The 13,360-nt window shown below is 55.1% G+C and overlaps 4 protein-coding genes across 4 annotated transcripts; 1 reads left to right on the top strand and 3 right to left on the bottom strand.

Moving 5' to 3' along the window:
• Window positions 1-96: 96 nt before the first annotated feature.
• On the bottom strand, window positions 97-3,688 carry BDY24DRAFT_417720 (uncharacterized protein; the record flags this gene model as incomplete). Its single annotated transcript, XM_076643761.1, has 3 exons — window positions 97-2,342; window positions 2,425-2,640; window positions 2,728-3,688. The coding sequence occupies 3 exons, from the start codon at window positions 3,686-3,688 to the stop codon at window positions 97-99; spliced, it is 3,423 nt and encodes a 1,140-aa protein (XP_076493786.1).
• A 468-nt stretch (window positions 3,689-4,156) lies between these two features.
• On the top strand, window positions 4,157-6,390 carry BDY24DRAFT_398789 (mitochondrial carrier). Its single transcript, XM_076641734.1, has 11 exons — window positions 4,157-4,348; window positions 4,456-4,491; window positions 4,600-4,692; window positions 4,800-4,827; window positions 4,977-5,066; window positions 5,181-5,258; window positions 5,373-5,514; window positions 5,582-5,710; window positions 5,806-5,822; window positions 5,914-6,058; window positions 6,149-6,390. The coding sequence occupies exons 1-11, from the start codon at window positions 4,289-4,291 to the stop codon at window positions 6,210-6,212; spliced, it is 882 nt and encodes a 293-aa protein (XP_076493787.1). The 5' UTR covers window positions 4,157-4,288; the 3' UTR covers window positions 6,213-6,390.
• Window positions 6,391-6,759: 369 nt separating this feature from the next.
• BDY24DRAFT_398792 (glycoside hydrolase family 15 protein) lies at window positions 6,760-11,161 on the bottom strand. Its single transcript, XM_076641735.1, has 25 exons — window positions 11,113-11,161; window positions 10,879-10,984; window positions 10,728-10,761; window positions 10,546-10,606; window positions 10,343-10,400; window positions 10,151-10,239; window positions 9,961-10,065; window positions 9,514-9,868; window positions 9,294-9,423; window positions 9,138-9,204; window positions 8,952-9,060; window positions 8,804-8,877; window positions 8,651-8,720; window positions 8,515-8,579; window positions 8,402-8,444; window positions 8,262-8,323; window positions 8,093-8,192; window positions 7,957-8,016; window positions 7,727-7,881; window positions 7,579-7,657; window positions 7,450-7,505; window positions 7,286-7,371; window positions 7,042-7,213; window positions 6,953-6,962; window positions 6,760-6,879 (listed from the first exon to the last, which is right to left on the bottom strand). Exons 2-25 carry the CDS (start codon window positions 10,936-10,938, stop codon window positions 6,814-6,816), a joined length of 2,166 nt encoding a protein of 721 aa, XP_076493788.1. The 5' UTR covers window positions 10,939-10,984; window positions 11,113-11,161; the 3' UTR covers window positions 6,760-6,813.
• A 306-nt stretch (window positions 11,162-11,467) lies between these two features.
• BDY24DRAFT_170604 (uncharacterized protein) lies at window positions 11,468-13,359 on the bottom strand. Its single transcript, XM_076636249.1, has 2 exons — window positions 13,144-13,359; window positions 11,468-13,071 (listed from the first exon to the last, which is right to left on the bottom strand). The coding sequence occupies exons 1-2, from the start codon at window positions 13,253-13,255 to the stop codon at window positions 11,744-11,746; spliced, it is 1,440 nt and encodes a 479-aa protein (XP_076493789.1). The 5' UTR covers window positions 13,256-13,359; the 3' UTR covers window positions 11,468-11,743.
• Window position 13,360: the final 1 nt, after the last annotated feature.

Here is a 13,360-nt window from a genome sequence, read left to right on the forward strand (position 1 = left end):
GAACCTACGACTCGAACAACGAAAACAACGCGAAACACTCGAACAAAAAACTACTAGAACTACCAGAAACCCGAATCCCTAACCGGCTCTACTAGACTACTGGTACGGCGCGTAATCACTCTCTCCCAACCCTTCGTTCGTCCTGTCGGAATCGAACGAGCTCGTCCTCCCAACCATTGGCGGCCCGCCTCCTCCTCCTCCCTCCTGGGGCTGGTACGAAGCGTACGAGACAGGCTGGAACCCTAGCGACGCCTTGGGAAGAAGAGGGATATGCGAGGACGCGACCATCCCTCCTCCGACCTTGACTCCTGCTTGAAAAGGATCCGAGATTCGGATCGGAGCGAATCCTTGTCGCCGAGGAACGAAGAAGGGTTGACCGGGGTTGGGGTGTTGCTGCTGCTGATGAGGAGGAGGATAGTACTGCTGCTGCTGCTGATGATGTTGCTGATGGAAGTGCTGCTGCTGCTGCTGCTGGTGGTGTTGGGGAGGAGGAGGCGGGACGGGTTGGAAGTGAGGAGGAGGGTACTGGGATTGGTGGTGAAGTTGAGGAGGGTAGGGACCTTGTCGAAGTTGATCGGGGTGAGGAGGAGGAGGGAAGAAGGTTTGCTGAGGAGGTCCATGATCGAACGAGCTTCCTCCGTAAGGACCATGCCCACCGTCGAGGTAAGGAGGAGACGAGGTGATGGAGTTGGGAGAGTAACCGGCTCCGGGGTAGGGTCCTTCTCCTCCCGTAGAGACGGGAGGACTCGAGTTCGAGAAGTGCGAAGGAGGAGGAGGTTGGCCGTGACCCCAGAAGGCAGGCGATTGCGAGTGTTGACGAAGGTGAGGAGGGAGGAACTGCTGAGGGGGAGGAGGTCCGGGAGGAGGATAGCTGAACATGTACTGCTGACCCTGCGCGTCGAAGACCTGTCCGCTCTCGGTCGTGACGAACCCAGGAGGAAGAGCGGGGTTTCCTCCTCCGCCTCCGTACATTCCTCCTCCAGGCGAATCCGGTCCTCCAGCGCTCGACATCCTCCTTCCTCCATCGTCGACGAAGGGGAATCCTCCTCCTCCCATCTGGCTCGGATGAGGGTAGTGCTGCTGGTGAAGCTGATGGGGAGGGAATCGTTGTCCGTTGTACTGCTCTTCCCTGGGGTGAGGTCTCGCTGGAGGAAGCTCGTATCGAGGAGGTTGATCTCCCGTTCTCGACGAAGGAGCTCCTGCGACCTGGATGAGGTGAGGAGGTGGAGGAGGGACGTCCGAAGCGATTACGGGGATGGGCTGAGGAGCCGCCGATGCGAGTCCCAATTCAGTGGTGGTTCCGAGGTTGATGAGGACGTTGGGAGAGAGCATGGGAGGTTGGACCGGGAGGGAAGCGGGTTCGGGAGGAGAGGGAGATTTGTAGAGGACGTTGGACTCCGAGGGATGTCGACGAGGTTGAGGTTGCTCGATGGTGATTTCCGAGGATTCGAGAGGAGGGGAGGGAGCGATGGCCGAGTGAGCGGAGGAGGCGAGATCCGAGGGAGGAGGTGGTGCGGGAGGGATGATCGCCTCGACTGCTTCCTCGACGACGGATTCCGTTCGAGACGAAGGTCCAGTCGAAGGAACCGACGACTTCGGAGGAGCGTTCTTGGATGGAGGAAGCCTGACAACGATGTCTCTCCTCTCTTCCGCTGTAGCTGCCGTCGATCCAGAACCCGACGCGACGACGACCTCGTTCTTCTTCGCAACCTCCCTCTCCTTGGCCTTAGCCCTCTTCGAAGCTCTCAGAGACTTCTTCACCTCCTCTCCAGCACCCACAGCTCCAGGAAGCTTGACTCTTACGGCTCCAGCCTTCGCACCAGTGGCCGAGGCGACGACCTTGGTCTCCAGCGTGGGTGGGAGCGTGAAGACCTCCGCTCGAGCTCCTTCCTCCCTCCCTCCACTCAACAACGCCAACTTCCTAGCCTTCTCTTCGTTGCTCTTCTTGATCTTCCTCTCGACCTTCTCCCTCTTCAGAGCTCGCTTCGACTTCTCGGATGCGACGACGGAAGCGGGAGGTCCTGATCCTCCGACGGCTTGAGGAGGAGGAGGCGCGACGGCAGGAGAGGGAGGTGTTCGAAGGGAAGAGGAGGAAGCGGAGGTGGAAGCTATCGAGGTGCGTTGAAGGTTGATTTGGTTGGGAGAAGGGGAGATTCGAGCCGGTTTCGAGGACGAGATCGGAAGGGAGGTGGTTGGACCGAAGACTCGTTTCCCGTTGACCGTAGGCACGTTCATCTGGACCTCGACTTCCCTGACCTTGGCGGACGACGAAGGAGGAAGAGCGACGACGGCTGAGACTCTCGAATTTCTTCCTGCTGAGGGACCGGTAGGAGGAGGTTTGGCTGAGAGAAAGCGGGAAGAGGGAAGAGGTCAGCAACTCTTTGAGCTATCGGCTGCAGCTACGACGAAAGGAGCTGGACTAACTGGAAGAAGACGCAGAAGGAGCCGCAAGAGGAGCCACGACCTCAGGTTGCTGGCGAGGATTCGAAGCTGCGACCAAAGGGACGCGAGGGCCTCTTGCCTGAGGAGGAGGAGCGGCCTTCGTCGATGGTCGAGGAACCGTGGTCGAGGAGATGGAGGGAGCGGGAGAGGGAGCAGGAGTTCGAGAGGATGCCGAGGAAGGAGTAGAAGACGAGGCGGCTGAAAGCAGTACGAAAGTGATAGAGGATCAGACGTCGGTCTCAATGACAAAGAGAAGGAGAGAAAGAAAGGAAAGTGCGAGCTCACCCTTTTGGTTTCGAGACTTCCTCTTCCCACCATCTGAAGGAACCAATCCAAGATCTGCGGTCCCCAAGTCTGCGAAGTCGATCTCTGGGAGAGGACCGTCCACTGAGATGTCGTCCGACCAGTTGAGCTTCGAGCGACCAGCGACGGGAGGAGGAGGTTTGGAGGAGGAGGCTTGAGTTGAAGGAGGAGGCTTCGATGATGACGCGGTGGAGGAGGAGAGAGCCGGTTTCGGGTTAGGAACGAAGGGGGGTGGTTTGGGAAGCTGAGAGGAAGAAGGCGTGGGTTCGGCGGGAGGAGGGAGAGGAGAAGGAGCTGAGGGAGTGACCTGGGGAGCTTTTGGCTTCTTCGTCCTCTTCTTCTTGACCTTGACGGGAGCGGCGTTGGGATCGGTGGGGACGGCTCTGGGTGCTGAAGACGAAGAGGAAGGGGTTCCTGTAGGTACCGGAGGTGTTGCTGGTTTCCCGATTTTGGTAGCAGCAGCGACGACGGTCGGAGTCTTCGCCACTGAGGGAGGACCTCCCACTTTCTTTGAGCCGCTCTCTACCACCTTCGCCGCTTCCTTCAACTCCTCCTGAGCTTCTCTCCTCTCCTCCTCCTCGTCCGTATCGATCCTCCTCCTATCGTCCTCGTCGTCGTCCGAGGTTTTGTGTCCCGCATCGTCGTCTGAGTCGTCGTCCTCAGACGTGGGTCGTCTTCTCCTCCCTCTGGGGATCCTCGCTCTCCTCGCCCTGTTCGGCTTGGGACCAGAGCCGATCGAAGAAGCTGGGGTGTTGGTAGAGGCTACTGAAGGTGGTGGAGGAGGTTGAGGACGAGCGTGTACGAAGGGGTGAGATTGAGGGTTGGTGGAGTGGTAGGAAGGGAAGGGAGAAGAGGGAGGAGCTGTAGAAGCGGTGGAGGCGGGACGGTTGCGAGGAACGTTGAGAGGAGGCATGATATCTGGAAGAGGTAGAGAAGGAAGCATAGTGAGCTTCCGATTTCGAGGACAGAGGAGGCTGAGATCGGTACAAGAGCGATACGAGGGAGGGAGGAGAGGTGGCGAAGAGCTCCACCTTTCCTCTTTCTCCCTCCCTCCCTTCTCCTCCGCTCTTGACTATTGATCAAGCAGCTTCTGGGAAGAAACTGCTTCCTTCTGTGAAGCTGACACTACGGAGAGTCTCTGCTGAGAACTGCCCATCGGGAACGGCTACGCGTTCGCGACGAAGAAGGGAGGGGAGAGGAGGAGACGCGGCGAGGAGAAGGGACCTGTTGAACTGACCTAATTACTATCGTTCTGGAGTCTGATCGTTACTGTTTTGGGGGTTTGGCTCGTTTGATGAGACTGCTGAGAGGGTATAGGAGAGAAGAGAGAAGAGAGAAAAAGGAGGTTTGGGGGGTTGTAGTGGTTTGGAGAGAGCCAGGAGCAAACACCCTCCACCGACTTCAAGAGGTTTTGGGTCGAGCTCGACTCGCTGCTCGACTCCCCCATTAAAACCCAAACCATCACGCTCTTCTTTCTCCCCTTTCACCCGTTTCACAAGAGCTAGCAGGTCTCGCTCCCCTCTTTCATTCAAGCTAGAAAATCATGGTCAAAAATCAGACAGTGGTCGACTTGACGAGCGGGACAGTTGGAGGAATAGCTCAGGCGAGTCCCTCCTCCTCTCTCCCTCCCTTTCTTTCTCCTCTGTCTCGACCTCCTTATGTAGGGTTCAGCGCTAACTCGCTTCGTTTCGACCTGCTGGCTCGTATCAGGTTATCGTAGGACAACCTTTCGATTTGGTCAAAGTTGTGCGTTTCAACTGGCTCCTTTCTCTCTCTCGAGCTCACCTCTCCTTCAGCTCGTGTTCTCTCTCTCCCCAGCTGAACCGCCTCTCGCTCTTCCTGTACCTCCTCTAGCGCATGCAAACCTCTCCTCCTGGAACCTACAAGTCCACCATGGACGTCGTTACCACCGTCTTCAAGAATGAAGGGCCTCTCGCGTTCTACAAGGCGAGTCTTTGGCCTCTTCTGTTCCTCCCTCCCTCTCGTCGCGTCTCTTTCGCTCTGCACCTCCACGTCTAACCCTTTCGCTTCTCTCGCTCCTTCTTCACCACCAGGGTACTCTCACTCCCCTTCTTGGAATCGGTGAGCTCAACGACCCTCCCTCCTCTCTCGCCTCGGTCCTCTTTTGCTCATGGCCTGGCCTCGACCCCGCTCTCTCTCGTCGCGGTCTTTCCCCGCCTTGAGCTCGAAGATCTGACTTGATCTCTCCCTAATCTCTTTCTTCCTATCAGGACTCTGTGTATCTATCCAATTCGCCGCTCTGAACTCAACCAAGAGGTTCTTCACCGATCAAAACAACGGATCTCCCATGCTCTCGTATCGTACGTTCTCTCTTCTTTCCCGACGCGTCGGTCGAGTTTCGACTCGAATCTTTCACAAGAGATGAGATTCTGGAAGCTGTACTGACTCAGCCTAAACTTTAACAACCTCCTCAGCTCAACTCTTCTGCGCCGGAGCCGTCGCTGGTCTTTCGAACTCCATCGTTTCTGGACCCGTCGAGCATGTTAGGATCCGTGAGTCCTTCCTTCCCTGCCGCTCGACTCTCAGCTATTCCTGAACTCCCCAAACTGACATCCTCTGACCCCGTCTCTCGACATCCTCTTTCTTCTCTATCTCTCGCCCCACAGGTCTCCAAACCCAAGCTTCCACTGTCCCTCTCGCCTACGCTGGTCCTCTCGACTGCATCTCCAAAATCTACAAGGCCAACGGTCTCGCCGGCATCTTCAAGGGTCAGGTCCCAACCCTGTGGAGGGAGGGAGTTGGATACGGGTGAGTAACCCGGATTCCGAGCTCAGTCGAGAGAAACGAGAGCTGAGCTTTCTTCGACGCGTCTCAGATCTTACTTCTTCGCCTACGAGGCCCTGATGCAGCGTCACATGAGGAAGGAAAACATCACTAGGAGTGAAGTTTCCCCTGGGTTCGCTGTTCTTTACGGTGCTGCTGCTGGATATGGGCTCTGGTTTAGGTGAGTTCATTTTGTCGTTGCGGTCTCTTCCTCGCACGCGTCGAGCTTCATGTCTCATTTCGCTGACCTCTGCGTCTTGGATTCTCACTCATCAGCATCTACCCCTTCGATGGTTCGTCTTTGTTCTCGCCCTTCGGCTCTCGTGTCGTGTTTCGTTCGACTGACTTGGACTGACTCCCTTTCCTCTCTCCTACCTCCCTCAGTCATCAAATCCAAGATCCAGACCGACGGTTTCTCAGCTTCTTCCGGTCGTAAATACACCTCGATGCTCGATGCTTTCAGGAAGGTCTGGGCTCAGCAGGGAGTCGCTGGGTTCACGAGAGGGCTGGGTCCTACGTTGATCAGGAGGTGAGTCTTCTCCGTTCTCTTCCCTTCGCTTCCCCTCCTTCGCGTCCTTCTGGCGAGAGCTTACACCCTAACCTCTTCGTTTGGCACCAGTCCGTTCGCTAACGGAGCCACTTTCTTGTTCGCCGAGTTGACGATGAGGTCGATGAGCGAGTGATTTCGATGGACGTGTTTTCGTTTCTTTGTTGCTTTCTTCGGACGATTCGCTCGTTCCGTTTTCTTTGTTTGTCTTTCTTTTTTGGTCTCAGGGTAATTCAGGCTATATAGGATATAGAACTGGGAGGTGGTAGAACCTTCAGGGATATCTTGCTCGCGAAGGAAGCGCAAGTCAGTCGTCGGAAACGAGACCGTCAGGAAGACGCGTCGATGCAAATCAAGAGGACAGCATTCCCATCGTGATCGAACAGCTAGGTACGTCTTGAATCCCACGAGGATCCCGTTTCGTCCGCTTCTCCTGTGGGCAGAAGAACAAGAAGGAGAAAGGAAGGTCAACAACGCGCGTGAGAGCTCACGTCGATTCGCATCCGAACGAAGTCAGCTCGGACTCACAGTGTCTTCACAATCTCGTAAAAGCTTCTTCTCTCGATCCGAAGCAACGCCTTGTTTTTGCTCTGGTATTCGTTGATTGCTCGAAAAAGTGACGCAGATCTCTCGAAGGAGGACGCAGCCAAGCGGTTTCTTTCCTGTCGACATCTCGAGCTTGTTTTCGGAAAGAGCAGAACATACATAGGTATACAGACGATATCTCCTCCTTTCAATTAGTTTCGCGAACCGAGAGTTCGGTCCAAGTTGTAGGCGGTCGAGATGAGAGTGACGGCGGAGAACTGATTGAGGGAGAGGAAAAGAAGACGGTCAGTCGCAGAAACGTCGAAGGAAGTTGATACCGATTCCACTCACTCCTTGAGGGCTGGTACGAGAGGAAGGAAGGAATGATAATATCAGTATACGAGTGAAGAGACGAGATGAAGCAGAGGTGAGATACGTACGTGTTTCCAAGTCCTTCTCCAGCTCGAGAAATCTCCTCAGAGTAGAGTCCAACGTGGTTCCCATATCCCAAGAAATCCTCGAACATCGTGACGGCCTGTCGCAGAAGCTTGGGCTCGTACGCTCCAGCTCTCGCAAGAGCTTCGATGCACCAGAGTGTCGTAAGAGAAAAGGCTGAGAAGAGAGGAGGCAGAAGTTCAGCGTTCGATCGAGGCGATTTTTTCGACAGCGTAGGCGTCGACTCACCTCCTTCTGCTCCTCCAACTCCATCGTCGGCCTTCTCCGTGTCGTATCGGAAGACGAGGCTGTTGGACGTGAGACCTCCTTTCTCGCTGTATGATTTGAATCGAGAACGAAAGTCAGAAGGGAGACTCTCTTGAGAAGAGATAAGAAATGGAAGGGGGATGAACGGAGACTTGAGAATCTTGTCGAGAGTTGAACGGAATCGAGGGTCGGATGCAGACATCTGAGAGGTGATGAATTCGATAGAAGAGGGTCAGCGTTGTCTTGGAAGAGGTGAGGAGAGAGAAGGCACAAACGAAGAAGGTCAGAGGCATGATGAGAACTGCCGAATCGATGATGTCCAACGACTCGTACGCTTGAGCGAAGAACTTCTCCCTGCGGAGCACGAATCAGAAAGGATGGTTAGATAGAAAGGAAGATAGAATCGACCCGGCCCGAACTCACTTCTTGTTCCATCCCTTCGTCATGACCTCCTCGTAAATCGTGTCTCGAGTCTCCAACCACTTCGCTCGTTGAGGAAGAGGAAGGGAGCGCTTGTCGGCGAGTCGAAGTCCTCGATCGATGGCCACCCAAAGCATGATTTTACTATAGAGAAAGTTCTGTGAGGATCAAGGAAAGGCGAGAGTAAGGTCAGCTCGAGTCGAAGTGGTGGGAAGAGACTCGGCTGGACGCGCCTTCTTCGAGTTTCGAACCTCCCAGATCGAAAGATCCGGTTGGTTCCAGTTCGCACAGACCTGTGAAAGGAAAGAAAAGAAAAAAAGAATCAGCGAACGAAGCAGGGGGGAAAGAGACGAGAATCTGTTTGCCTACCCAGTCGACCATGTCCCTGACGGCGACCCACATGTCCCAGGAGAGAGGTTTCGAGAACTTCTGAGCGAGGTAGATACAGTCCATCAACTCTCCGTAGATGCTGGTGGTGAAAAAAGTGAAAATCGTCAGCGCAGAACGAAGAACGAAGGCAGGGAGAACGACGACTCACTCGAGTTGGAGATGATCTCCAGCTCCGTTCCCGATCCTGACAGGCTTCGATCCCTTGTGACCCTGAGTAGCGAGAGAAAAAAGAGAGAGTACGAGTGTCAGTTTCAGAGAGACACTGGTCGGAAGGAGATGGAAGCGCACCTGCAGATGATTCAACTCGAACTCGGGCACGTCCTTCTCTCCTCTATTTTCGCGTCGAAGAATCGAAAGTTAGCGAACGTAGTTGTAAAACGAATTCCAGGAGTCAAACGTACCGGATGGTGTACATGATCTGAAGACTTCCATCACTGTTTCGATCGAACAGTCGTTGTTGAATGAACTGGCGCAGAAAAGGAAACGAACGCGTCAGGACCTTGTTGTAAGAAGAGGGACGACAAACAAAGCACTCACCTCCATGAAAGCGTTGGCCTCGTCGGTGTATCCGAGTCGAATCAAAGCATAGAGGGTGAAGGAAGAGTCTCTGCGAAAGGGAAGGGCGGAAAACGGACGAGGTCAGCGAAACGAGAACGACCTTCGCCCTCACTTTTGAAAAGTCAAACTCACCGAATCCACGTGAACCTATAATCCCAGTTTCTCGAGCCTCCGATGTGTTCGGGGAGAGAGAAGGTCGGGGCAGCCTAGAAATGTTTTGGGAAAGACGAGGACGAGGATCAGCTCCCACGTCGCGTCGAGGAGTTCGAAAGAGACCCACGATGATGGCACCAGTTTCCTCGAAAACGAGCATCTTGAGCGTAAGAGCTTGTCGGTTGACAGCTTCTCTCCATCTTCCCTTGTACGACGATTTGCTGATCCAGGAAAGCCTGTCGAAGAACGAAGAAAAAAACGCAAAGGAGGCGTTGAGCGTTCGTTCGTGACGGACGAGCAAAGACAAACTCACCAGTAGTTGTTGGTCTGAGCGATGAGCTGGTCGACGAGAAGAGCAGAGAGAACGGGATCCTCGACGACTGAAGAGGGGAACGAAGGCGAGCGTAAGAGGGTCAGTTTCGATGCTCGAACGCGTCGGTTCGAGAAGGAGAAAAACTTCGAAACGAACCTCTGAGCTTGTTCATTCCTCTCGCAAGGGTCTGAAGATCAACTCCGAGGGACTGAGCAGCCTCCTTGGTAGGCTCCGCTCCTTCGGACGTAGGGTTCCCCTTGAAGCCTCCCTCCGGAAGTTGTCGAAGCTGAATCGAAGCCCCAAACCGAACCTCTCGTCAGCCCTCCCTCCTTCTTCTCCCCTCATCTTTTTCCTCTCCGAGAAACCTAAAACTCACCACAAACGTAACAATCTCTCCCTCCTTCACCTCCACCTCCGTCCAAACTCCCTTCCCCTTATGTCCCTTCGCACTCAGATCCAACTCCTGCCAATCCACCACCGGTCCTCCAGGTCCGTCCAGCTCGTTCTCCCCTCGATTGAGCTTGTCCGACGACGTGAGAGGTTTCTCGGGTTCGTCCCTTCCCTCGGCGCAGAGGTTCTCGCCTGAAACGGTGACTCGCAGATCGATGGAGAGGTCCTTGGAGGTGAAGAGCACCTTCCGCTTGTTGTACTGCTCGGCGGAGACTTGGGAGTCGTCTCGAACGATCTCGGTCTTGTGGGTTGCTCGGGCGTAGTCGAAGGCGGGGGCACATCTGAAGAGAGGGGAAGAGGAGGAGTTAGAGAAGAGGGGAGGGGAGGAGAGAAGAAGAGGGAGACGCGTCGTGGAAATTAATTCGAGACTCACTCGACTCTGAAAGTCATCTTCCCTCGAATGACCTCGACTCGTCGAATCAACCAAGGCAGGTGCGATTTGTTATTCTTCGTCGCTCCTTTGGGAATGAGAAGATCGCTAGGAAAAGAGGGAAAGGAAGTCGGTAGGTCGGTCAGTCGAGCTCGAGCTCCCCCGAAGAAAGCACTGAGATTCAGAGACGTACGTGACGTTCCCAACTCCATCGTCCGCGAGGAACTTGGTACCCAGGACGTTGGACGAAGGCCAGTAGGCTTGTTTGGTCGAGTAAGGGCACTGCGAAACGAAGGAAGGGGAGGAAGACGGATTCAGCTTCGAAGGTCGAGAGCTCGAGGGCGATGACGACGAAACGATGGGAAAGAAAGAGGTTTCAACGCACGACAGGTGTGATAGAGAAATGACCTCCCTTGTCCTTGTCGACGATCTTGGCGAACACTCTGCTCAACGAGAAGAGAGGTCAGCTCTCGAGGGAAAGAACTAAAAAGACGCGGTTGGATCGGGGGGTCGGGTCGGTCGAGAAGGACAGACGTCCTCCCTCCCTCCCTCCGTTCCATCGCTCGTTTCCTTCAGAGAGAAACTCACGAAGGCGAATCGAACGAAGGCAAGCAGAAACTATCGATCGATCCATCCAAGCTGACCATCGCTGAAGAGACGAACGAAAAGGATTGAAAACGGGAAGTCAGCTTCCGAGACGAAGATCGAAGCTCACCTCTACCATCTGTCTCCTTCTCTCCTTCGATTGAGCGGTGTGGAACGAGACGTACCAGCAGTTTTGAGGTTCCCGATCATAGCGTAATCCTGTACGCCCCAAACAGAGCTTTAATTCAGCTCGAAAGAAACGGCGAAAAGGATCGAAGGGAGAAAAGATCTCCTCCCGCCCCCTTCTTGATAAAGCTCATCTCTCTACACACTGACCTGAATCCCCATGATCCTCTCGTCCGAAGGAGTCGACTGGAACATATTGATAGGCGCCATCGTAGACTCGTCTCTCTGTCTGGAGTTGTTGCGAAGTGTAGAGGTGCTGGAAGGAGGCAAACAAGAACAGAGGGAAGGAAGGGTGTTCAGCTCGATGCGGGCTGATTGTACCGAAGGCTGATTGATGGCACGACTTTCTCTACTGGCAAGCAGGAACAGGGACGGACGACTCACTTGGGTGGGTGATGGAGATGGAGCTTTGGGAGTTGAGTGAGATTCGGTGGTGGTGGTTGAAAAACGAAAGCTGACCTCTTCGAAATCTGGGAAAGGAAAGAAGAGAGCGAGGGAAGCTGACGTTCTCTTTTCCAGCCCTCCTCCTCCTCCCAAATCGACCCCCTTGCTTCCGTTCAACAGTCTATTCAGCTGCTTCCGAGATTTCGAGGTTTAGATTTTCCTAGAGGGCGATGGAGATCGCACTTTTTTTTTACTGGCTGCGAAACGAGTTCGAGAAAAGGGAGCGGGGAGGGAGAGAGAGACGCGCGGACGAACGAACGAACCCAACAACGCGCCTTTCGTCGAGCTCAATCAAGGCTGCAAGTCTACGAGTACTCCGTAGTTTCCTCGCTTCGCATGCGAAAAGAAAGAGAAGTTGGATAGAAGTCGAAAAAACAGACACAAATGCAAGAAAGAGGAAGACGTAAGAGAGAGGAAAATCGAGCGACGTGAGTGATGAGTTGAGCTGAGTTGAGGGGTTGTTGAGACGTATAGAAACAGATATGAAGGAAAAAGTAGACATAAGACGAAAGAAGGTGAACCCAGAAAGAACGAAAAGAAAACCCTAAGTGTACACAAAAAGAGAGAGAGCTCAAGCAGCCAACACCACCGTCGACGCCGACGCGACCTCCACGGCTCCCTCTTCCCCTTCGCCTATCACCACTGCTTCCTCCTCCATCACTACGTCTCCCTCTCCCTCCACCACTTCAAGCACCTTCTCCTCCCGATCCCTCTCGATAGCAGCAGCTTCCATCACAGCTTCCACCGCTTCCTCCACAGCAGCAGCAGCAGCAACCGGACCAGCGTGAAGGTTCCCACCCAGATCCGCGCTCCTCAACCCACTCCCTGAACCCGAGGACGAGGTGATGGCGATCCCGAACCTCTGTTCGAACGAGATCAGATCCCTCACCAACTCCTCCACCTCCTCAGCTCGAGATTTCACCCTCGGCGTCGTTTCGTCTCCCTCTCCCTCCTGTCCCCTCCCAACCTTCTTCTCCTCCTCTCCTTCTCCCTCTCCCTCTCCCTCCTCTTCACCAGCAACCTCCCCCACCGGCCACCTCCCCACGAAATCCAACACCCCTCTCACCCTCTTCCTCATCTCCCCGACCGTCATCCTCTTCGCCGGCCACTTGACCCTCGTCGGCTGCTCCTCCCTCGGTCCAGTCGAGAACGGTTTCCTCCTGATCTGAGGGTTCGTGGACGTTTCCGCGCCGGTCGCTAAAGGCAGAGGGTGCAAGGGGTTGATTCCGATGAGGAGAGCTTGAGGCGTAGCCGTTGGCAGGAGATGGGAGAGGTGGGAGAGATGATCGGGGAGCCCCCAGGTCGGTGGGGGTGCTGCGACGGAGGAGGAGGCTTCGAGATCGAGACGATCTCGGTCTCGAGCGGCTGCTCGACCTTCTCCTCGATGGCCGTGCGAGTGGGTGCCTCCTCCTCCGTGGGAGGATTTGGATTTCCCGTTCGAGGTCGAGGTCGAGGTCGTTGTTGTCGTAGGAGGAGGAGGAAGAGAAGGATGGTCGTTCGAGTGGTGGTGGTGGTTGTTCCCGTTCGAGTTGCTTCCCGAAGCACCCGACGTTGAAGGACCTCCTCCCGCGTTCCTTCTCGTTCCGTGATCGTGCGCTGCCGAGGAGCTCAAGGAAGCGTGGGAGATCTTGTCCTTGGAGGCTTTGGAGGGAGAGACGTCGTGTTTGTGGTTGTGGTGGTTGGCGGTCGAGGAGGAGGAAGCTGCTGGAGCGTGATGCGAGGAGGAAGCGGACGAAGGGAAGGCTGCTGTTGAAGGGGAGGTTTTAGGTCGGTAGGTGTACTGGTTGGGATGCTTGGCTTTTCCGGCGTGGTGAGGATGGGAAGGGTGGTGCTCGTCGAAGACGACTCCTTTAGAGTTGGACGGTGAAGGGCCGGGATGGGAGTGCGAGGGAGAGGTCGCTGAAAAAACGAGCGCAACAAAGAGGTCAGCACAAGCGATTCATAGAGTAGACGAGAGAGAAGAAGACTCACGTATCGACGGATCTATAGCAAGCGTCACCTCCTTCTTGGCCTTCTTGCTCTTCTTCGGCGCCGTCGCCTTCCCTTCTCCCTCCCCTCCAGCAGCCGAGCTATCCATGCTCATCCTCCTTCCTCGTTTACTCCCCACCACCGACTTCCTCTCCAAATGCTCGTCCTTGTCCCTCGACGACCCGTTCGACGAAACCGATCTTCTCGAGGACCTGCGAGC

Source organism: Mrakia frigida (genome assembly GCF_051309035.1).
Source record: "Mrakia frigida strain ATCC 22029 unplaced genomic scaffold BDY24scaffold_31, whole genome shotgun sequence".
In the NCBI taxonomy this organism is placed as follows: Eukaryota; Fungi; Basidiomycota; class Tremellomycetes; order Cystofilobasidiales; family Mrakiaceae; genus Mrakia; species Mrakia frigida.